The sequence below is a fragment of the Lobosporangium transversale genome (genome assembly GCF_002105155.1).
Source record: "Lobosporangium transversale strain NRRL 3116 chromosome Unknown BCR41scaffold_57, whole genome shotgun sequence".
NCBI classification, from domain to species: Eukaryota; Fungi; Mortierellomycota; class Mortierellomycetes; order Mortierellales; family Mortierellaceae; genus Lobosporangium; species Lobosporangium transversale.
In genome coordinates, this window is record NW_019029035.1 from 193,437 (window position 1) to 212,167 (window position 18,731).

General features: G+C 42.9%; 5 protein-coding genes across 5 annotated transcripts; all 5 read left to right on the plus strand.

Annotated features, from left to right (window-relative positions):
• Positions 1–1,284: 1,284 nt before the first annotated feature.
• On the plus strand, positions 1,285–2,406 carry BCR41DRAFT_286824 (adenylate cyclase; the record flags this gene model as incomplete). Its single annotated transcript, XM_022020286.1, has 2 exons — positions 1,285–1,813; positions 2,183–2,406. Coding segments are annotated over 2 exons (753 nt in total), but the record flags the coding sequence as incomplete, so codon positions are not given.
• A 2,873-nt stretch (positions 2,407–5,279) lies between these two features.
• Positions 5,280–6,299, plus strand: BCR41DRAFT_198225 (hypothetical protein). The gene has a single exon (XM_022019864.1). The coding sequence runs from the start codon at positions 5,392–5,394 to the stop codon at positions 6,046–6,048; it is 657 nt and encodes a 218-aa protein (XP_021876554.1). The 5' UTR covers positions 5,280–5,391; the 3' UTR covers positions 6,049–6,299.
• A 1,960-nt stretch (positions 6,300–8,259) lies between these two features.
• Positions 8,260–11,065, plus strand: BCR41DRAFT_198189 (hypothetical protein). The gene is made up of 4 exons (XM_022019863.1): positions 8,260–8,320; positions 8,412–9,807; positions 9,904–10,123; positions 10,214–11,065. The coding sequence occupies exons 2-4, from the start codon at positions 8,521–8,523 to the stop codon at positions 10,966–10,968; spliced, it is 2,262 nt and encodes a 753-aa protein (XP_021876555.1). The 5' UTR covers positions 8,260–8,320; positions 8,412–8,520; the 3' UTR covers positions 10,969–11,065.
• Positions 11,066–13,315: 2,250 nt separating this feature from the next.
• Positions 13,316–16,391, plus strand: BCR41DRAFT_362813 (hypothetical protein; the record flags this gene model as incomplete). Its single annotated transcript, XM_022025782.1, has 2 exons — positions 13,316–13,503; positions 13,596–16,391. Coding segments are annotated over exons 1-2 (2,435 nt in total), but the record flags the coding sequence as incomplete, so codon positions are not given.
• A 355-nt stretch (positions 16,392–16,746) lies between these two features.
• Positions 16,747–18,462, plus strand: BCR41DRAFT_328369 (Carboxylesterase family-domain-containing protein). The gene is made up of 3 exons (XM_022021695.1): positions 16,747–17,295; positions 17,458–17,663; positions 17,748–18,462. The coding sequence occupies exons 1-3, from the start codon at positions 16,838–16,840 to the stop codon at positions 18,434–18,436; spliced, it is 1,353 nt and encodes a 450-aa protein (XP_021876557.1). The 5' UTR covers positions 16,747–16,837; the 3' UTR covers positions 18,437–18,462.
• The last annotated feature ends 269 nt before the right edge of the window (positions 18,463–18,731 follow it).

Consider the following 18,731-nt stretch of genomic DNA (forward strand, 5'->3'; position numbering starts at 1 on the left):
CCTACACAGAGGAATATGATGTTGAAAAGGACAGTGTCAGGGGCGGTGTATACGGACTGCCGTTTGGCACCATTAACGGCAAAGCATTTAAAGAATCTACATTCGATAATCCCCGACTACATATTAATAATCTTTCCGAACCGACAACCCCTCGAACTTATATCCGTCAGCCTGGGACCAAGGAAAAACAGGTAAAAAACAATGATGTTTTAGAAACGACAAGTATTGCAATCGATTGGACTCAGTGCTTAATTGCATTTGACTATTTTGCTTTATTTATTTTGGTAGAATGTTATTACTCAAACGGGTCAGGAGCAACCATCTATTCAAGCTGGACAATCAACAACTGGCACAACATGGTCAACGGCAACAGGTGTTCAAACGGATATCGGGACGATCCCTGATAGCATCAGCACCACCATGCGCACGGACTCTGAGCTTGGACGTGGGACAGTATCGTTCGATTCACATGATTCTGATGCGGATTTGACGCCCTCAGTCACGACACTGTCATCTGCTCAAATTCAGAATTACAGGCAGCAGGGCATCGTTACCACCGAAGAGAATTGGGACGACGCTGTCTCGCACGCTGAAAGCACGCTGCCTGTCGTGCTTGTGCAGCGACCATCGATGGAAGTTTCAATCCTTCCTGATCAGCCACCCTTCGCCCAAAGCTCGCGACCTATGTCTACTGCATCATCAATAATATCTGCTTCTTCTGAAAAAGCATCTCAACAGCAGCAATCACCCAAGTCATCCAAAAAATTTGCATCAATGGGCCCATGGTCAGAGTCTAGTTACGATTCTTGTGCACCACTCCGATGGGACGAATTATTTGATATGGACCCAAACAGCAAGGGACCTCTTTGGCTGAGTGATCGCGGCTTGGGACAGATCCCGCATGAGTTCTTTGATGGACTGAGAAATCTACGTGAACTTTATCTGGATCACAATGACATTAAAGTTGTCCCAGATTCTCTTCTGAAACTTTCAAAGCTAGATGTGCTGGACCTGAGTTGCAACTCAATTAGCAGTTTCCATTCAGCCTTCAAGTTTAAAAAACTTAAGAATCTTAGACGACTCAATCTTGATCATAACATGCTCACAGATATTTCGCCTATTTACAAACTTAAGGCTCTACGGGAACTGCGTTTAAACCACAACTTCGTCCCTTATCTGGCAATTACGATCCATAATATGACCAAACTCAAAATCTTGGCTATGGAGTCCAACTCACTGGCAACACTTCCAGAGACGATGGGCAAGTTAGGGAATTTGTGCGAGCTTCGATTGTCGGACAATAACCTCAGAACATTGCCAGAATCCATTGGATCTATCAGGACCTTGCAGGTATTAGCGTTGCGCTCAAATCTACTGGAGAAATTACCCGAATCTTGGAAAGACATGGAAAATCTCTCGACTCTCGATCTCTCCTGCAACCGCTTAAAGTTTCTTCCTGGCGATATTGTTCGTCTACCCAAACTTACGCACTTGGACCTTCATGACAATCAGATTGAAGCACTGCCTGAAAAAATCGGTCAACTCAGCAGCCTTGTTGTGCTTCAGTTGTGTGGCAACCAACTGCGAGAGCTACCAAGAGATATTGGACGGCTAAGAGATCTCCAAGACCTGGTACTGTCTTTCAATCAGCTGCAGTATTTACCGGATGAGATTGGCAAGTTAAACAAGCTACAGGAACTGAAGTTTAACAATAATCCTCTCCGATCGCTCCCAAAAACCATCCAACGACTTACCAATGTGCGTCGCGTATACCTACAAGGCTGTCTACTGCGGGATTTACCAATTGAATTTGGTGTAGTATTCAGAGACCTTGTTTATCTGGATTTGTCTGGCAATCAGTTTGAGGTGTTGCCGGCATTGGATCAGATGACGAAGCTGGAAGAGTTTTACATATCCTACAATCAACTGCGCGAAATTGGCACTTCGTCACTTAATCTACAGGGATCTGGCAACACAGGCAACAGCTACCCCGGCAATAGCTCTTCCGGTCCTACAGGACCCAATACTGGGCATATTAGTCACAGCCAATCGGGTTCTGGATCGATGTCCCAAAGCGGTTTGTCTGGCAGTGCAGGTTTAGGTAGTACTATTGGAGGCAATATGGCTACAGTACAAGGATCATCGACATTGGGCGGGCCGATGGTCGGTGGAGGAGTTACAGCTAGTAAACTTTCCGAATTGCAGCGGCTTCGAGTGTTTGAAGCCCAAGGAAATCAGATCCGGGTGCTTTCAAATAAGATTAAGCTACTTCCTAAGCTTGAGGTGTTGGATCTGGCAGACAACTTTTTAACATGGTTACCAAAGGAAGTAGGCGATTTGACTCATCTTAAGGTCTTGATCTTGGAAGGCAACCCTATCAAGGCACTACCATCATCATTGTCCAAACTCATGGGGACGCTTGAAGTCTTTAGAATTGGCGTTTGGCCAGAGAATGGATTTGAGATTACGAGGGTATGTGCGGTGCTAGATCCCCTTTTTTTTTTTTCCTTTTTTTTTGAAAAGGTAAAGTAGCAATTATGGAAGACTAATTTGCATCATTCATATTGGTATTAGGATCAGAGTCAGATAAATATGAAGATTAGTGCGATGCAATCCTTCATGCCACAGCAAATTGAGCGGACGCTGCTTATGAGGATGCATGAATCCATTCTCCGACGCATACAGGAATTGGACAGCCAGCAATATCGCGATCAAAAGGACATGGATAAAAGCTCCGCTACACGGCAGGGCTCTAAGTCACTCGTTGTCAGTTCATCACGGCTCTCGGCATCGACCTATTCTCTTGCTGCAAACGCACTACAGTCAACGCGCCCTAACTCGCCGAGTCCTGAGAGCAGATCTCGTATAGGTCTTACTCAGGAATTGACTATTGCCACACAAAATATGATCATCAATCGTAGCTTTGCATTACCACCTGCGTCGCCAAGTGATGACGGAACTTCGGATAAAGGTGCTTATTTGACTGTTAATAGCGAGGGTATTAATCCTCATTATGTCGAGTACAATCATCCCAATATCCGAACTTTGCCAACGCTCCAGCTATCTGGTTTTAAGGGCCACTCAGCACCTATTACTACTCTGCCATTGACATCAAGTCCACAGGCAGTCTCGGCTCCTACAGGCCCTGTGTCTTCTTTCCCATTATTAAACAGCTTGCGGCCCCGCAAAAGCCAACAGCAGTTGACAATCAAGAATAGTCAGACCTCGGGGTCAAGGCCAAGGACTATGTACACCTTCCCTAACCCACTTCAGCAGGAAGCTTCACAGCTGGATCAACAACAATTTTCCCCTAGCTTGAGTGATCGCGTAAGCCGTGTGTTCGATTTCGCGAATAGTGGCAAGCAAAAGAGCGAAGGGGGAATCCGTAGAGTTGAAACCTTGGAGTCATCTCAATTGCCATTGAGCTCAGATACGATGGCGGCACTTGGTTTAGGGACACAATCAGGATTATCCGCCGGTATGGCTGCCAACAACCAAGGCACTGGTCTGCTTGGACGTGGTGATGGATCACTTGCCAGCATCAAATCTTCTATGGCTATTAAGAGCTCTCCCTCCTTAACGTCGGTACCATTGCCGATTTTCCCAACGAGCCCACCATCTCCATTGTCCACTAATCAATCGTCAGGCCCCCAGACTACTAGGGGCTTGCCGGGTCAACCTGTCTCATCTATACCTGGCCGAGGTTCCACGCCTTTGAGGCGTTCAGCTTCATCTATTGGAGGTCTATGGTCCAACTCATCATCTGAAAAGCCTTGGCTACGTTTAAAGTCTTCCCTTACCCCGTCTCAGGAGTTGTATCAAAATCCGATGGATTTTTCTTCGATCACAGCGTCTGTACCTAGCAACACGACTTCAATTTCAACATCGTTACTGATGCCGCAACCCACAGTAAATGGTCAACCGATTTCAAACCCAACGCCGCCACCTATCCTTTTGGACTATGACTTGGATACATCATCCTCACTTGATATCCCTTCGCATCTTTACTATAGCGCTGGAGGCGATGATGTAGATGGTGATCATCCAGACACAGAACGTGATCAGGAGACAGGGGCTGAAAATGAGACTGAAGATGATGATATGGTATCAACAACCACAGGGGGATATGGCACTCACTTTCGAAGTAAGGGCAAAGCGCGCATGTCAGATACAGCCGATTCCAATGCGAGACCATTACAGGAATCGTACTATGTGCCGCATCAGCAGTCTTACTATCAGCAAAGCGCTACGGATCCTGTCTTAAAAATTGCAGTCCTCAAGAGTGTTTACGACCAAATCTTGCAGAATATGGATCAACTTGTGGAGCATAATGTTCAGGAATCTCCTGCCAAAAAGAACAATCGCTTCAAGCTGCTTAACACACTCCGATTCCTAAAAGCCGATCGTAATGGCGGTAGTGGCGCTAGTAGCAGTGGATCATATCAGCAGCAGCAGCCACAACAATACAGTCAACATCACCATCATCAACATTCATTTTCAGGGACATGGTCTGGTCATCACCAGACGGCATCAACCTCAACCCAATAGATATTAAATAGTTGCTAATATTCATGATGATTTTCGTGTTTATGTTTATTCCTCAGTTTATATACATATCTATATGTATTTTCCTTTATTTTTTGTCCGCTTCTTTCATTTTTATTATTGTTTTGTGTTTTCCCATTCTTTTTCCTTTTCTTTCCTCGCCTTACTTTTATTTATTTATTTATTTTATCTCATGTAGTTTATTTGACTATCATAGCGGTTTATACCCCATACTAACATCGTAATCCTAGACAACAGTATCTTGACATCTTGACGTATAATAAAAGAAACAGTACGGAATTTCAGATGATTTTTTTTGACAATCGTGCTATACGCTTTGAGCAGCGCGCAACAGAGAAGATGTAGACGTTGATACAAAAGGGTGTCTGAAAACATCTCACGCATGATTCTTCAGATTAGTCATTACAGGCAAGAAGGTGTGGCGGTGCAATCGAGAGCAACTACATTTCTAATTTGACGCGGCACCTACCACCTACCAGACGTAGAAAATTGGCCATTTGTTTTGTTGGTGTATTTTTATCCGCATCAACACGCTTGTTTGTCCTGTTTCGCTCACCTAATTGATGGTTGTCGACTCTTTGACATCCCATAGGGCACGCCGCATTTTTTAAGCCATGTGTGGATGTGGTGTACTCTTGTAGTTAAGCAACATAAAACACAGAAATAGTAAACCCAGCCATCACTTATAAAAAGACGTTTTCCTGGAGCGAATATCCAAGTCGTTCCCTTCTTTCCTTCTCCTACACCATAATCACTGATTTGCTGCATTTAATCTCTGCAGTATCGATTGATCAGTTGCCTCACTTTGTTTATTCAGATTAAGTCATGTCTGCGGGTGCTCTCCTTACTGCTCGCATCTTGTTAGTGCTTCTCGCCACGGTTATCCTTGTGGCTAGTGCCTTTGTTGTCATCAAAAACCGTCTCTCGCTAGGAAGTTTGACATGGCCTACATGGATGCCTTTGATACTCGCTATCCTGTCTGATCTGATCTACTCGCTCTCACTTGGCAAACGCGCATTTATCTCGCGTGGTTACAGATGCACCTTTTTAGTTCTACTAGCAGTTGCTTGGTTTGTTTCGCCCAGTTACCGGATCAACCGGATGATGCACTATCGAGGGAGGTTTCTCCAACTCTGGAATTGTGGTGTAATCGATTGTACTCTGGCTATGATAAGCGACATCTGTGGGTTCCTCATGGGGCTCTTTGTACTAGTAGAGCTGTCATTGGCATATAATTACGAGCGCAAACAATCACAGAAAACATCGTCTACATCCATTTTCGTGGCACCGACAGCCCATCAACAAACACATTACATTCAATTGGAGCATCAGCACCAGCAGCAACCCGTGGCATTATCATACCCATACCAACACCAAGGATATGATCAAAGACATCCTTTGCAGTCTACACACTACGAACAGCTTCCAGTTACAGTAGCATATCAACCTGCGTCAGCACCTTCTGGCTCTCCATATTATTGATAGTCTGTACCTCTCACAGGCGCTGCGCTATAAAGATTTATAATAATTAACATATCGTAGCAAAAAAAATACATGTAAAAGTATAAAACTCTTGCACTTTTGTACACTCGTGCTCATTTATCTATTGCTTGTGGATCGGATGGCTCCATGATGATTGACAAATAATTCCCGCCAGAGTACACACATGGTATATTTTGGCGGGGTGGATTCTTAGGTAAAGTTCACTCGTTCAGTCATAGAATTGCAAAAGCGCACGTTCTCATGTTGTGAGCTTCCACACGTTGTTCTCATTTGAATGCAGACATTTATCCCATACATCCACACTCGGGCCACAGCCTTCCATAATAAAAACAGCTGCTTGGTCAGGTCCTTTCTCGCTTTCGATGCAAAAAAAAAAAAAAAAAAAAAAAAAAAAACTGATATAAACAGTACGAAGAGGGGCATACGAGATTGCAGAGACAAATAGGTTGATATGTATAGAAGACAACTAGATGTGCATCTTTCCTTCACTCTTTTCTCTTAGTTCTTTTTCATTTTCCCACACCTATTGGAAGAAGGAACCATTATGTGCCAAAGTATCTATTTAGCTCCTTGTTGACCACCCTTTCTATTTTTCTTTTAATATTCATTACAAGAACCCCTTCTATTTTATCAGAAACTCTCATTGCGCCACTAAATCAGAATGAAGGTAGATGAAAGAGAAAGATGATCCCGATGCTGAATTCAAGCAAGTTCTATTTCTTCATTGACTCTGTTACTCTTTTTTACTCTATTTCACGTCTTGTAGTTTGGGAAGCAAATCCAGTTCCAACAGATTCCGGAATGGCAAAGCCATTACATGAACTACAAGGGTCTAAAGAAAATTATCAACTCGCTTATTCAGGAAAAGACTCTGACTGCTGTTACTATCACAGCTTCACCTCCACCGGGATCTGATCTTGTTCAAGACTCCGACGATGTGAACTCTCCTGACCTTCAATCGCAAAAGGCAGCCTTCTTTTTCAAACTAGAGCGTGAGCTTGAGAAAGTACTTTAATGTCCTTCATTAAAAAAAAAAAAAAAAAAAAAAGGCGAAGCAACCGGAGTACCTTTGTGTCCCATGCATTGACATCGCGTAAATTTTTTTTAGGTGAATTCATTCTATCTCCAAAAAGAGTTGGAGCTCAAGGTGCGCCTACGTTCGTTAATGGACAAAGAAAAGGTGGTTTTGTCGCGCCAGGGACGCTCAGGGACAAATTCCTCTATCAACTCGCTAAAGGAGGCGTACAGACAATTTGAGCATGATCTCAGCAAGCTACAGGTTTGTTATGATTGTAAAGATGTTTATAGACTGAACTCCAAATTCTGCGGTGTTGTATTCATTCGGGTTTGACTTTTTTTTTTTTTTTTTTCGCACAGAAATTCGTGGAGACCAATGGTACCGGATTCAGAAAGATCTTGAAAAAATGGGATAAACGATCAAAGTCAACAACAAAGGAACTCTACTTGGCCCGTCAGATTGATCTCCAGCCATGCTTCAATCAGGAGGCTATGGTGGATTTGGCAGATAGTGCTGCTCATCATCTCCTTAATCTAGAGAGTATTCAGCAAGGCCAACCTCCGTCTGTTCCCTCCAGTCCGGCCATTGTAAAGCCTATGCATGGTACAGCCATTTACCCTTTTTCGTCATCCGTCCAACAATTAATGGATGAGCTAGAATCCGATCTTTTCAATGCCATTATCACAAATCAGTCAATTGTAGTACAAGAGATCCTGACCCACCGTATCCAGACACCTTTAGCAATCCAATCTAGTAATTTTGGGATGGAAACGCTACAAAACGTTGTCAGCAGCAATAATTTGAAGCCAGGCCATGCTCGCGAGGTCGTATCACGTGTACTCTGGAGATGCTGCTCCGAGGATGGAGTCTCTGATAATTTTATTCAGCAGCTAGTGGACACTGGGCTGGTTAATTTTAAATTTGTAGATGATATCAGTGACCGCAACTGTCTGCATGAGGCTGCAATGGTCGGAAGGTTGCCGTTGCTCAAACTCGGAGTAGAGCATGGAGTTAGTCCCGAATCCACGGATGTGTACGGAAGACGGCCTTTGCACTACGCCTCGATGCATGGATTCGCCGATTGTGCCACTTACCTGCTATCATCAGGAGCATCCATGACTGCGACGGACCATGACGGATGTAGACCATTCATCTACTCGGTCATGAATGGTCACGCTAAGTGTGTCGAGATCTTCTTGGCTAGCAACGTAGAGATCGAGCCTTGCAAGGAAGGTGATCCTATACCGCTCAGTCTTGCTTGCCACTATGGCCACGAGGACATTGCCATGATGCTTATTAACCGCGGTGCAAATCTGCATGCCAGCAATGCTGATGGATTAGAGCCATTGCATATCACTTGCCGTGAAGGACATACTCGCTTAGCCAAGACATTAACAACAAGAGGAGCACGTTTAAATCAAGAAGACAAGTATATGTGCTGGACACCTTTGTTTTATGCCGCAAGCGAAGGGCATACTGAATGTGTCAGAGTCCTTCTAGAGGCGGGTTGCCGTGTTAATGTGGTGGATGAACACGGAGAAACTCCTATTTACTATGCAGCAAGTGAGGGCCATGCAGACTGCGTTGATCTTTTGGTTCAGGCTGGAGGAAGAGCAGAAGGAATAAAACCACCTGAATCAGCCTCAGACATTGTTATGGAGGCTGCTTCATCAATACCCAATAGCATTATGAGTGCTCCTGCAATAGCTATAACCGACTTGGAAATGGCAGTGGATCCTGAAGGCCTGACCACCATAAATGATCTTGACATGGAATTGATCCCATCACTTGCACTTCCACCTCCCATCATTCCTTTCAGGATCTATGGACATAACTACCTAGACAAAAAACACCAAGTCAATCTTACGCTTGGGCATTTCCCTCAAGATCAACCTGGAACCCCTTTCGGCCCTGTTCGTCTCTACGGAGCTGCTCAAATGTCCTCATTCAAGCTTGTCATCTCATCTCGACCTGATAATGGCATGATTCCGCATAATGTAATCTTGCCCTTGGGAGAGAGCAGGAGGATATGCGGCTTCCAGGTTGATTCGCTTGACCATTTCACTGTGGAGTTTGACATATTCCCCACATTCGGGTCCAAGCCCATTGGTCGTGCCGTTGCTTTGCCTAGCACGTTTTCCTCAGAATCGTCCTCAGTCGGCAAAGATATTATACCCTTATTTGATGCACACTTAAAGGTTGTTGGTGAGCTTGCATTTGAGTATACAGTCATTCGACCTTTCCAAGGCGTCCAACTTGAAGTGGGAGGCAGGCTAGAGACATACTGGAAGTCGACCAATAGCATCGATTCTGTTGTTTCAACGGCTGCATCAAGTGCCCTTGATGCACCCTCATTAACGCCGCTGAGCACATCTACTTATCGTGGGATTTTACCTCATCCATCACAACAGACATCACTATCAGGAAGCATAGTACCATCATATATCACAGCTTCATCGCTATCGGGAGAGTACATTCAGCTCTCGGTCCAAATGACTCGTGATTTTGTGCCAGTTGTATTTTCTAGCTGGAGATTGCCTGTGGAGGTGTTTGATGTGGCCTTGTCAGATGTATCGTTCAGTCAGCTTCAAAAGTTCAAGGAATCACTCAAAGATTACAATGATGCTGAAGAAATGGAGAGTATTAATAGTACCCGGAAAAGTAGCCAGTGGAGACGCATAATATACGACCGATGGATGAGCTTAGAACAGGCACTCAAGGTTCGTCTTGCGTTTTGTACGAATCGGTTTTTTACTCATGCTTTGTGTGCTAGTATGATCTAATGTTTGATTTTCCCACTTTAAACCCTTTCTCAGATTTTGCCCAAACGCATTGGAATCAATCTGGAATTCAAATACCCAACGTCCTCTGAGAAGCGATACTATAGACTGACAAATACTGCAGAACTTAACAAATTTGTGGACACAATCTTACAAACAGTTTATGACTCATCTTCAATAATACGACATCGCAGCTTTATGTTTTCGTCATTTAATCCTATCATATGCTCGACCCTCAACTGGAAACAACCAAATTGTAAGTTCGGGTTATGAATGGATCAAATAAAACTGAGAGTGCTTTATGAGGTTCCTGACAATATATATATGTATATTTTCCTATAACTAGATGCCGTGTTTTTCAGTACGTATGGTGGGTACAATCAACGACGCTCTCCCCTGATCACAGATAGCACAGACGCCACTCAGCGTAACTTGAAGCGCAAGGAGCCTACCGACCCTGAGCCTCTTCCGTCACCAAAGCATGGTTCAGCTGCGGCAATATTTTCTAGCATGGATGATGGGCACATGGGTGTAATTTCCAGTGCATCATCTGACACTGTCGTCTCCGCATCGACAAGTGTTTCCAACTCGCCTTGGCTCTCTAATGTTGTCGAAGGCAGCATAGGGGCTCTCGAGAAAACAGGAGGCTCAAGCACATTTGTGGAAACTGATAGACGATGCACGTCGATTAAGGAGGCTATAAAATTCGCGAGAAGCAATAACCTTTTGGGCGTGATCTGTGAAGCAACTCCACTGATCCAAGTTCCAAGTCTGATCACCCATATCAAGAAATCCGGATTAATTTTAGCAAGCTTTGGCATGAGTAATCGGAACCCAGTGCTAGTACAGGCCCAAAAGGGCCATGGCGTGGATGCATTCATGGTCATTGGTATTTATATGGATGATTTATATCAACGACAGCATGTCTCACCACATGGACGAGGAAAGACTGGATTAGGCTTAGATATAGCGACCGGATCAGTATCAGGGACTTTGAGGTCACCAAGGTCTGGAGCGGTCAGTAGATTACAACTGAACGAGCTTGAAGAGGGTGTTTTGAGATATCAAAATGATATCGGACCCGGTTCCTTGGGTATCTAAGTTTGTTACCCAGAATGGCATTGGCAGTTCCTCGAGTGATAATGGATGATAGAAATGAGATAGGTGCGTTGGCTGTAGTTGATATTACTTGGCATTGAAGGCTTTCCCTCTGAAGGATTTATTTCTCCTGTACTCCTGTGCTCCCGTAGCCCAAGTTCTTACTCTCCTATTTGAGTTTGTGTGCTCTAAAGGAATGAGCACCCAACAACGCCTGCTTTTAGTATCGGATGTTTGTTACTTTCTTAGCATCCATTGCTTTCTTTGTCTATCTGTCCTTCTCTCACAATATCTTTCCGCCTTTGGTTGCCTCTATGGTTTGTTGGCACTCGACGCTATCCTCTTCACATCGCAAAACCCAAATAATAAATTTTTCGTCGTTCTATTAGTCTTTATATTGTACACTTTTGGTAACAGTTTAAGGACATCGCGTGTATACTCATTTAGAGCCGTACATAACATTCTAACAAGATCCACTTTGCAGTCTCAAGTGTATCATTCCATCCTTTGCTAAACCTCAAAGCTCGTTGTTGTTTTTTTTTTTTTTTTTTTTTTTGGATAGACAAATGAGCGATTCACTTCCATTACTTCTGTTACGCTTTCTTATGCCCCCTTTTCACACAAAACAGCCCAATTCAGGTGCATAAGATGAATAGCAGATAAGGATTCAATTACATCCAAGAGCACTGACCCCAAACGATGGACTGCATCTCTTACCCTTTTTTTTTTTTTTTTTTTTTTTTTTTTTTAGTTTGTCGCACCTGCAACAAGTGCAGCTGAGGGAAGAGTTAGTAATGGTGACGATGGTATGTATTATAAGCTAATAAAGCAGACAGCACCAGATGCGATATTGATAGTTATTTTATTCCTCTTTCTATGCACCCCTATCCTAATATTCTTAAGTATGCCTTGAAGCCTCCACTTGCCTGATCGGAACAAAGGTACCATCACCGCCGACTCCAGCAGGACTAACCAGCCCCTCACATATTAGCCTCAACTATACCTGATCACAAAAATAACATCAAACTTCTTTCTTTCTCTCTCCTCTCTCTCTTTGTCTAGTCTGCACTCAATTGTGCTCCACAGAAACAAAGATAATCCTTTCTCACCTCAGCCGTCCGTTACCCCTTTGTCACCCTGATCCTTGCTTGCCCAGATTTGCATGTTTCTCTACTGCATGATCCCCATGCTCTTCCATCGTTCGGCCTTCCTTTTATGCCTTTTTTTCTTTAATATATTGTCTTACCTCACATTGTTATTTCCTTCCATACTTGCTGCTCTCGCTTTCACACTACTATGTACTGTCTTTAATTATAATACATACATTAATATTTGTTCAGTAAGTGAAAAGATATTGAAGCGGGCCTTATAACAAAATAGACAGAGCAAATAAACAGATACCCAACAGCGCCACACACAAAATCATGAACTACGACGCGGAGTTTGAATTCTCTCATGTGCGCCTCGCAAATTTCAAAAAGAGATCTTGCTCAATGTGTTTGCACTATCTGGCCCTATGGTTTTGTGTGGGTGGATCCATTTTATTACTCTTGACAGAAATTTTGATTAGTACCAATATTCTGTTGAGCACAGCTTGGGTAGAAAGAGTACTTCGACAGGGCTTAATAGCGGGAATACAACAAACAACAATTATAGCGACAACCACTTCATCATCAACAATAACACCTTTTCCATATAATACAATTTCACTACCTAATAAGGATTATACGACAATTGCTGAAGATGTGCTCAGCAAAGTTAATGGGGAAGCAATGGGCTGGGTTGTCTTGGGATCGGTAGGATTAAGTGTCTGTGTATGGGTCTGGGAATGGATGATACGGGCAAGATCCATCATCAGATCCGACTATATCTCTCAAGCCTTCGTGGATAGAACGGCGTTTAGGCTCTGGAGTCTAAAGTCTTATTCACATTTCTGCTTGCTCATCCGAATTCCATGGGGCCGTACTATACGCCAGCGAATGGTGATGGGGATTTACTTTGGTCAGCAAGGCATGTATATATTGAACACTCCATCAAAAAAGATTTCATTGGGAATTGACCAGGGCCCATTCTTTGTGTCACCATGGCAATTAACGCGTCAAAGACAGATGCTCTCACATGCAATCAAAGAAAGAACCACATGCATTCTTTTTTATTTTTCTTATATTTACAATTCAAACACCGATACTTGAAACATCTTCAATTAGGATGGATGTCTGCTCTTGTCATATTTCCACGGTTAATAATCTATGGATCAATTCTCTACGCAGCGTGTTCGGTTCCTGAAATGGAATTGTTCTCATATGGACTCCAACAGCTGCAATTCGAAGGATCATCATCTCCTTCTTCATCTCCTTCTTCATCGTACAGCAGTTTGGAAGGTGGACTTTTGAAAGCTACGTTGATGGCAATAGTAATTTCATTCAACATCCACATCCTTCGCCTTCTCAGAGTATTGCTTTCATCCATTGTCGGCATTTGTATCATCTGTTGCATTGGTCAAACCAACAAAGCCATGCGTAACGACCTTATTTCCAGGTACTAGCTATAAAAGCTATAAAAATACTCGCCCTCTTTTTTTCCTTTTAGCCAGAAGTATTAATATGTTCCATTTCTTGACTACATGACAGGATTGCAACATTAATTGATGAGTTTCATGCTCATTCTGATGATTCTCAAGACCATACAAAAGGGATCTACGCTGGGTGGTCGTCATTCGACTATGAATATGACCAGATTGCCATGGAGCATGATCAACCACAAGGAAATGGACAGGTTATGAAATCTGAAACGACACAGTCAATTGCGGACCACAATCATAGTCGTCCGGACAACATGCTGCTCAGCCCAACCTCAAGTGACAGTTCTTCTGCCAATGACCTCACCCTTCTAAAAAGTCCCTTTATTAACACAGAAAAGGGAATAAATAATGAAAAGGAGAAAGTTGAGATATTAGCGACAAGAACTACCGTCGTCGACTTTCCTACTAGCTCTCTTGCTCCTCTGGCAGCTGCCCATATAACATTGCCATCACCGGTAGTACTAGCAGCAGCAGCTCGTAACGAACAAAGCAACACCCTTCTTATGACACCACAGCAGCCAAATATATCTGTTGAGGCATTTGGTGAGCCCCAACTAACGGCTGTGACCACAAATGTCTCTGTCGACAGCCCACAGACTGTAATGGGGCCTATCAAAGGCTTAACCACAAAGCCGAACAAAAGTCATCCATTGCCAAGCAGCAGCTACAAATCAACACTATCTTCCTATGACGATTTATTGAAGAGTATTAATGCGGAGAAGATATTGTATCAGTCTCCATTGTTGCACCAGTCACCAACTGGTCCGCTTCAGCAGCAGCGAGGATGGGTAAATAACAGCTATAGCGATTGGGAGTCCGACATACCCGTCAATAGCCAATCCACCACTATGCATTCAATCGTATACCGCAGTGGATTTAAAGACCGAGTTAGTATCGATAGAGCTGTACACCCGTTTGATACCATCGAATACTCCCATTCAACCAGCACTATACAAACGTATCATCAGCCTGTTATGTCGCATAACAGTAATACGCATAACAGTAATAACAATTTAGACACTCTTATGATGACAAATAAGCACATATTCTCAAATATCAATAATGATATCCATGATGAGAAAGCAGGCATCCGTGCATCAGCAGTACCGCACCAGGAGCAAGGTATTCACTTAATAGGATTCTCGTTGATGGAAAGTTTGAGTCGAAGTGAAGGCTTGGATTCGCAAGAAACTATCGAATATTGGAGGACTCATGTGGAGCCTAGTTCACCAACTATACCTACAGTTAATTATGGTGACATCAGCAGAGATAATGAAGGTAGTAAAACTGGTCAGCAGCCACAGCCACAGCAATACGGGCTTGAGGATATAGCTATGGCGGGTTTGGATGGTGGAGTTTTTGATGGCGTTGGCTCTAGACGAGGCACTCTTCCCATTACCTCGTCGAGTCGTTGTCTTGTCGAGCAACCACAAACACTAAATTGTACCTTGGACAGCCCATCCTTGCACTATTCGACTGCGGACCTTGGAATGCCCCGCCCATCATATGCTTACGCGTATGGCCAACTAAGAACACAAAGGCAGGGGAGCATGAGCAGCAGTGCTGATGGATATAGCTGCTCTATTGCTTCGTCGCTATCTCTCGCAGACTCACTCTCGAATCCGATGTATCATCAGCAGCTTCAAGGGCTTGCGATGACAACGAATGCACCCACAGCGCGTCATTCTTCTCATGCCTTTGCTCGTCTTCCACGCAAATACTCCCTTCCAAGTTCCGTACACAAAACTTCACCACGACTCCCACCATCTCAGTATAACACCCGGAGGCCTAGCCGCTTGAGCAGCATGATGGCGAATCAGGTTGATGATGAGGACTTTGGCCTCATTGAGTGTGCTACCAATCTGAGGCCACAACAGCTACCATTATTGTTGTCATCATCGTCACCGTTTCATAAGAAATCTCACTACAGAAGCCATAGTTTAGGCTATTGGCCTCCGGCTGGAGCCAAAATATTCAATGATATTGTGCAAGATGATGACCCAACTATGATTGACCACACCCCTGCCCTACCTCCGGGCACCATTATTTTCAATGCGGCAACCAATGGCAATGATTATGAAAGAGCTATGGAGCATAATCAGCATCAATCTCTTCATCCATTGGACTCACCCCCCCTTTTACAGCAGCATCATCTTCCACGGGCTGGCAGCGATCAAGGGTATTTTTACGACTATGATGGTAGCAATCGGTATTCAGCAGCTTGCCACGGTAATTACGTAGCAAATAATTTCACGAAAGACGTTGATGTGCAGGCAGCCTGGACAAAATCGTACATTGGTTTAGGATTAACATTTGGGCCAACAGATGCAGACGCCCCCATGCACATTGACAATAGGTTTCTTTCTCGACTAAACTCTATCAAAGACCACACGGACAATTACTCAATAGGCTTCAGCAACGACAATAGCACTAATGATGTAAGCAACATCATTAATTATAGTGACTGTGTCAATCATGAGTATTATTTGTGGACGAGGAATGGCCGCGCCAAGTCAAATTAATCAAGTCAGACAACGAATACTATGGTGGCTATGACCACGACCAGGGTTACGACCAGGATCACAACTGCTATACCTGCCATGAGTACGACCAATGTCGGATATGAGCATGGCAGCCATAAATAATCCCTATTGCTCAATGAAAAATGAAGATCACGACGGCGTAGATACAACCGATGATGATGATATCTATGAAGAAGTATTTATGAACAGCCCAATCCAGCAAAGTGCCAGCAGTATGGAGTGTTACTAGGTCAGCCATAATAAGAATATCCTAATGAAAATTATCTATATAACAAATAACAACAACAACAACAACAACAACAACAACAATAATAATAATAATAATAATAATAATAATAATAATAATAATAATAATAATAATAATAATAATAATAATAATAATAATAATAATAATAATAATAATAATAATAATAATAATAATAATAATAATAATAATAATAATAATAATAATAATAATAATAATAATAATAATAATAATAATAATAATAATAATAATAATAGTAACGATAACAATAATGATAGTGATAATAAAACCACTCTTCTTGAAAGCGAGAATATTCCCATCTTTTTTTTTTTTTTTTTTTAAGTATTTGAGGACTAAGACCGTGTTTTGTTGACGGCTTTTAATTTTTATTTTATTTTTCGATCTTTATCTTGCAATAATTTCACAATCAGTCCTTTACCAAAAACCCTCCTTCTCCTCCTCTGAACATAATAACGGAGTTCCCAGATACAACGGCTTTTGAGCATGACATCAAGGATGATAAAACATATATGTACTCGTAGCAATCCGACAGTATTAAGGTCGCTTACTCGTTTATCATCAATAGTCGCTACTCAACAGCAGAGGAAAGTTCATACACAGAACAACGAGGCAAGCCAAGCTGCAGTTGCAACTGCAACAATAGGCGGCCGTACCACCATACATAGTCATGGTTCAATCTCATTGCCATTGTGCTCAACCTCTTCAATGATGCCCAAGAATGAGTTTGATCCACCTACACAGATATCCAAGATCAACACTCATTATTGCAGGGAGCCACAGTTGGTCATGATCGAAGGATTCGGCTTACTTCAAGGTCAAATGGATCCGAGTCGAGTATTGACAAAGTATCTGAATGTCCCTTTTGCGACTGTCCATGATCCTTACGACCATGCAGTGGCTCCAGAGCCTTGGAAAGGTATTCGTGATGCGACTATTCTCGGGTAACAGAAACCCCTTCCCTCATGTATTATGCATCTATGCGTTCCTTTTGATTTATCGAGGCAAGAATCAATTGATCTCCTTTTTTTTTTTTTTTTACAACATTCTAATATTTCCTTGCAATCATGTGCAAACGTTTCACATGCTCTGCTGATCTATTTTAGACCAATGTGTCCTCAGGAAACCCAAGCCTCCAACAATCTCTCGACTATGATGAATGGGATACCCGGGCCAGGCTTTGGATTCTCGGAGCGAGATTGTCTGAATCTGAATATCTTTGCACCACGTTGTACGCACTATGAAAATGTGCCCGTCATCTGTTATATCCACGGAGGATTGAGTCATGGTGGAAATGCACTTCCGAAATATGGTACGCACGTATGGATAGAAGGAGAAATAATGCATTGAACCTATCTAATTCAAAAGGTTTTCATTCCTTGTTTGCCTTGAGTAGATGCAACTAATGTTGTTAAGCAATCTATTGCTAATGGAACGCCTGTGATTGTAGTCACCATCAACTACAGACTTTTACCATCTACAAAATTGCTTGAAAGCTCATCATCGCTATCATCAGGAAGAGAGGAAGAGAGGGAGAAAGTGGACTGGGGACTTCATGACCAAAGGCTTGCATTGGAATGGGTTCATAAACATATCCACAATTTCGGAGGAAATCCAAAGGAAGTAGCTTTAATGGGTCATTCCAGTGGTTCATCCTCTGCGGGATACCATCTTTTGAGTGTTAAGCAGCATGAAGGCTTATTCAAGAGGGTAATCATGCACTCAGATGGACTATCATTACGGAAAGCCACTAATGATCAAGTTGACCAGCAGCAGCAAAAATATGTCTCTACGCAGCCTCGGCATGATGCTCTTTCACAAAACAAAACCTTTCCTTTGACTTGTCCAGAACAAAAGACAGTCTATTCTCAGTCAGAGCTTAGTTATATGAAAACGGTTGATATCGTTAAGATAGACAGAGAGGTGCAGGAGAAGAGAGGGGAGGAGGGAGGTGAGAATGTAGGAAGTAGCACATCATTCTCATTCATGTCTGATAGATGCCTGCCTTATATGTCTGAGCAAGAGAAACGAGCAGGTTTTTGTACTATCGATCAATGGGTCAAATTCGCTTGGGGCCAAGTATAGTACCAATGAGAAAGAATTAAAATCAGAAAAGAATGTACAATACAAATGGTGACACCAGTAACCTAGGAGTATGTCAATATGACCATTTCATTTGGGTTAGTACATTGACGATAAATACTGACCACAGCTTGTCATCTTCGATTGGATCGATCGAAATTCAAGGCCACAGCCAATAAAACGGCAAACGAGATCCAACAAAGCGGTTTTGGTGCGAGACTAATTGGGTGGCGCATTTTCTGTGGCGCCCATCTTGGGTTTGATTTGGTTTGTCATCCAATTTGCCCTGTGTGGTGAA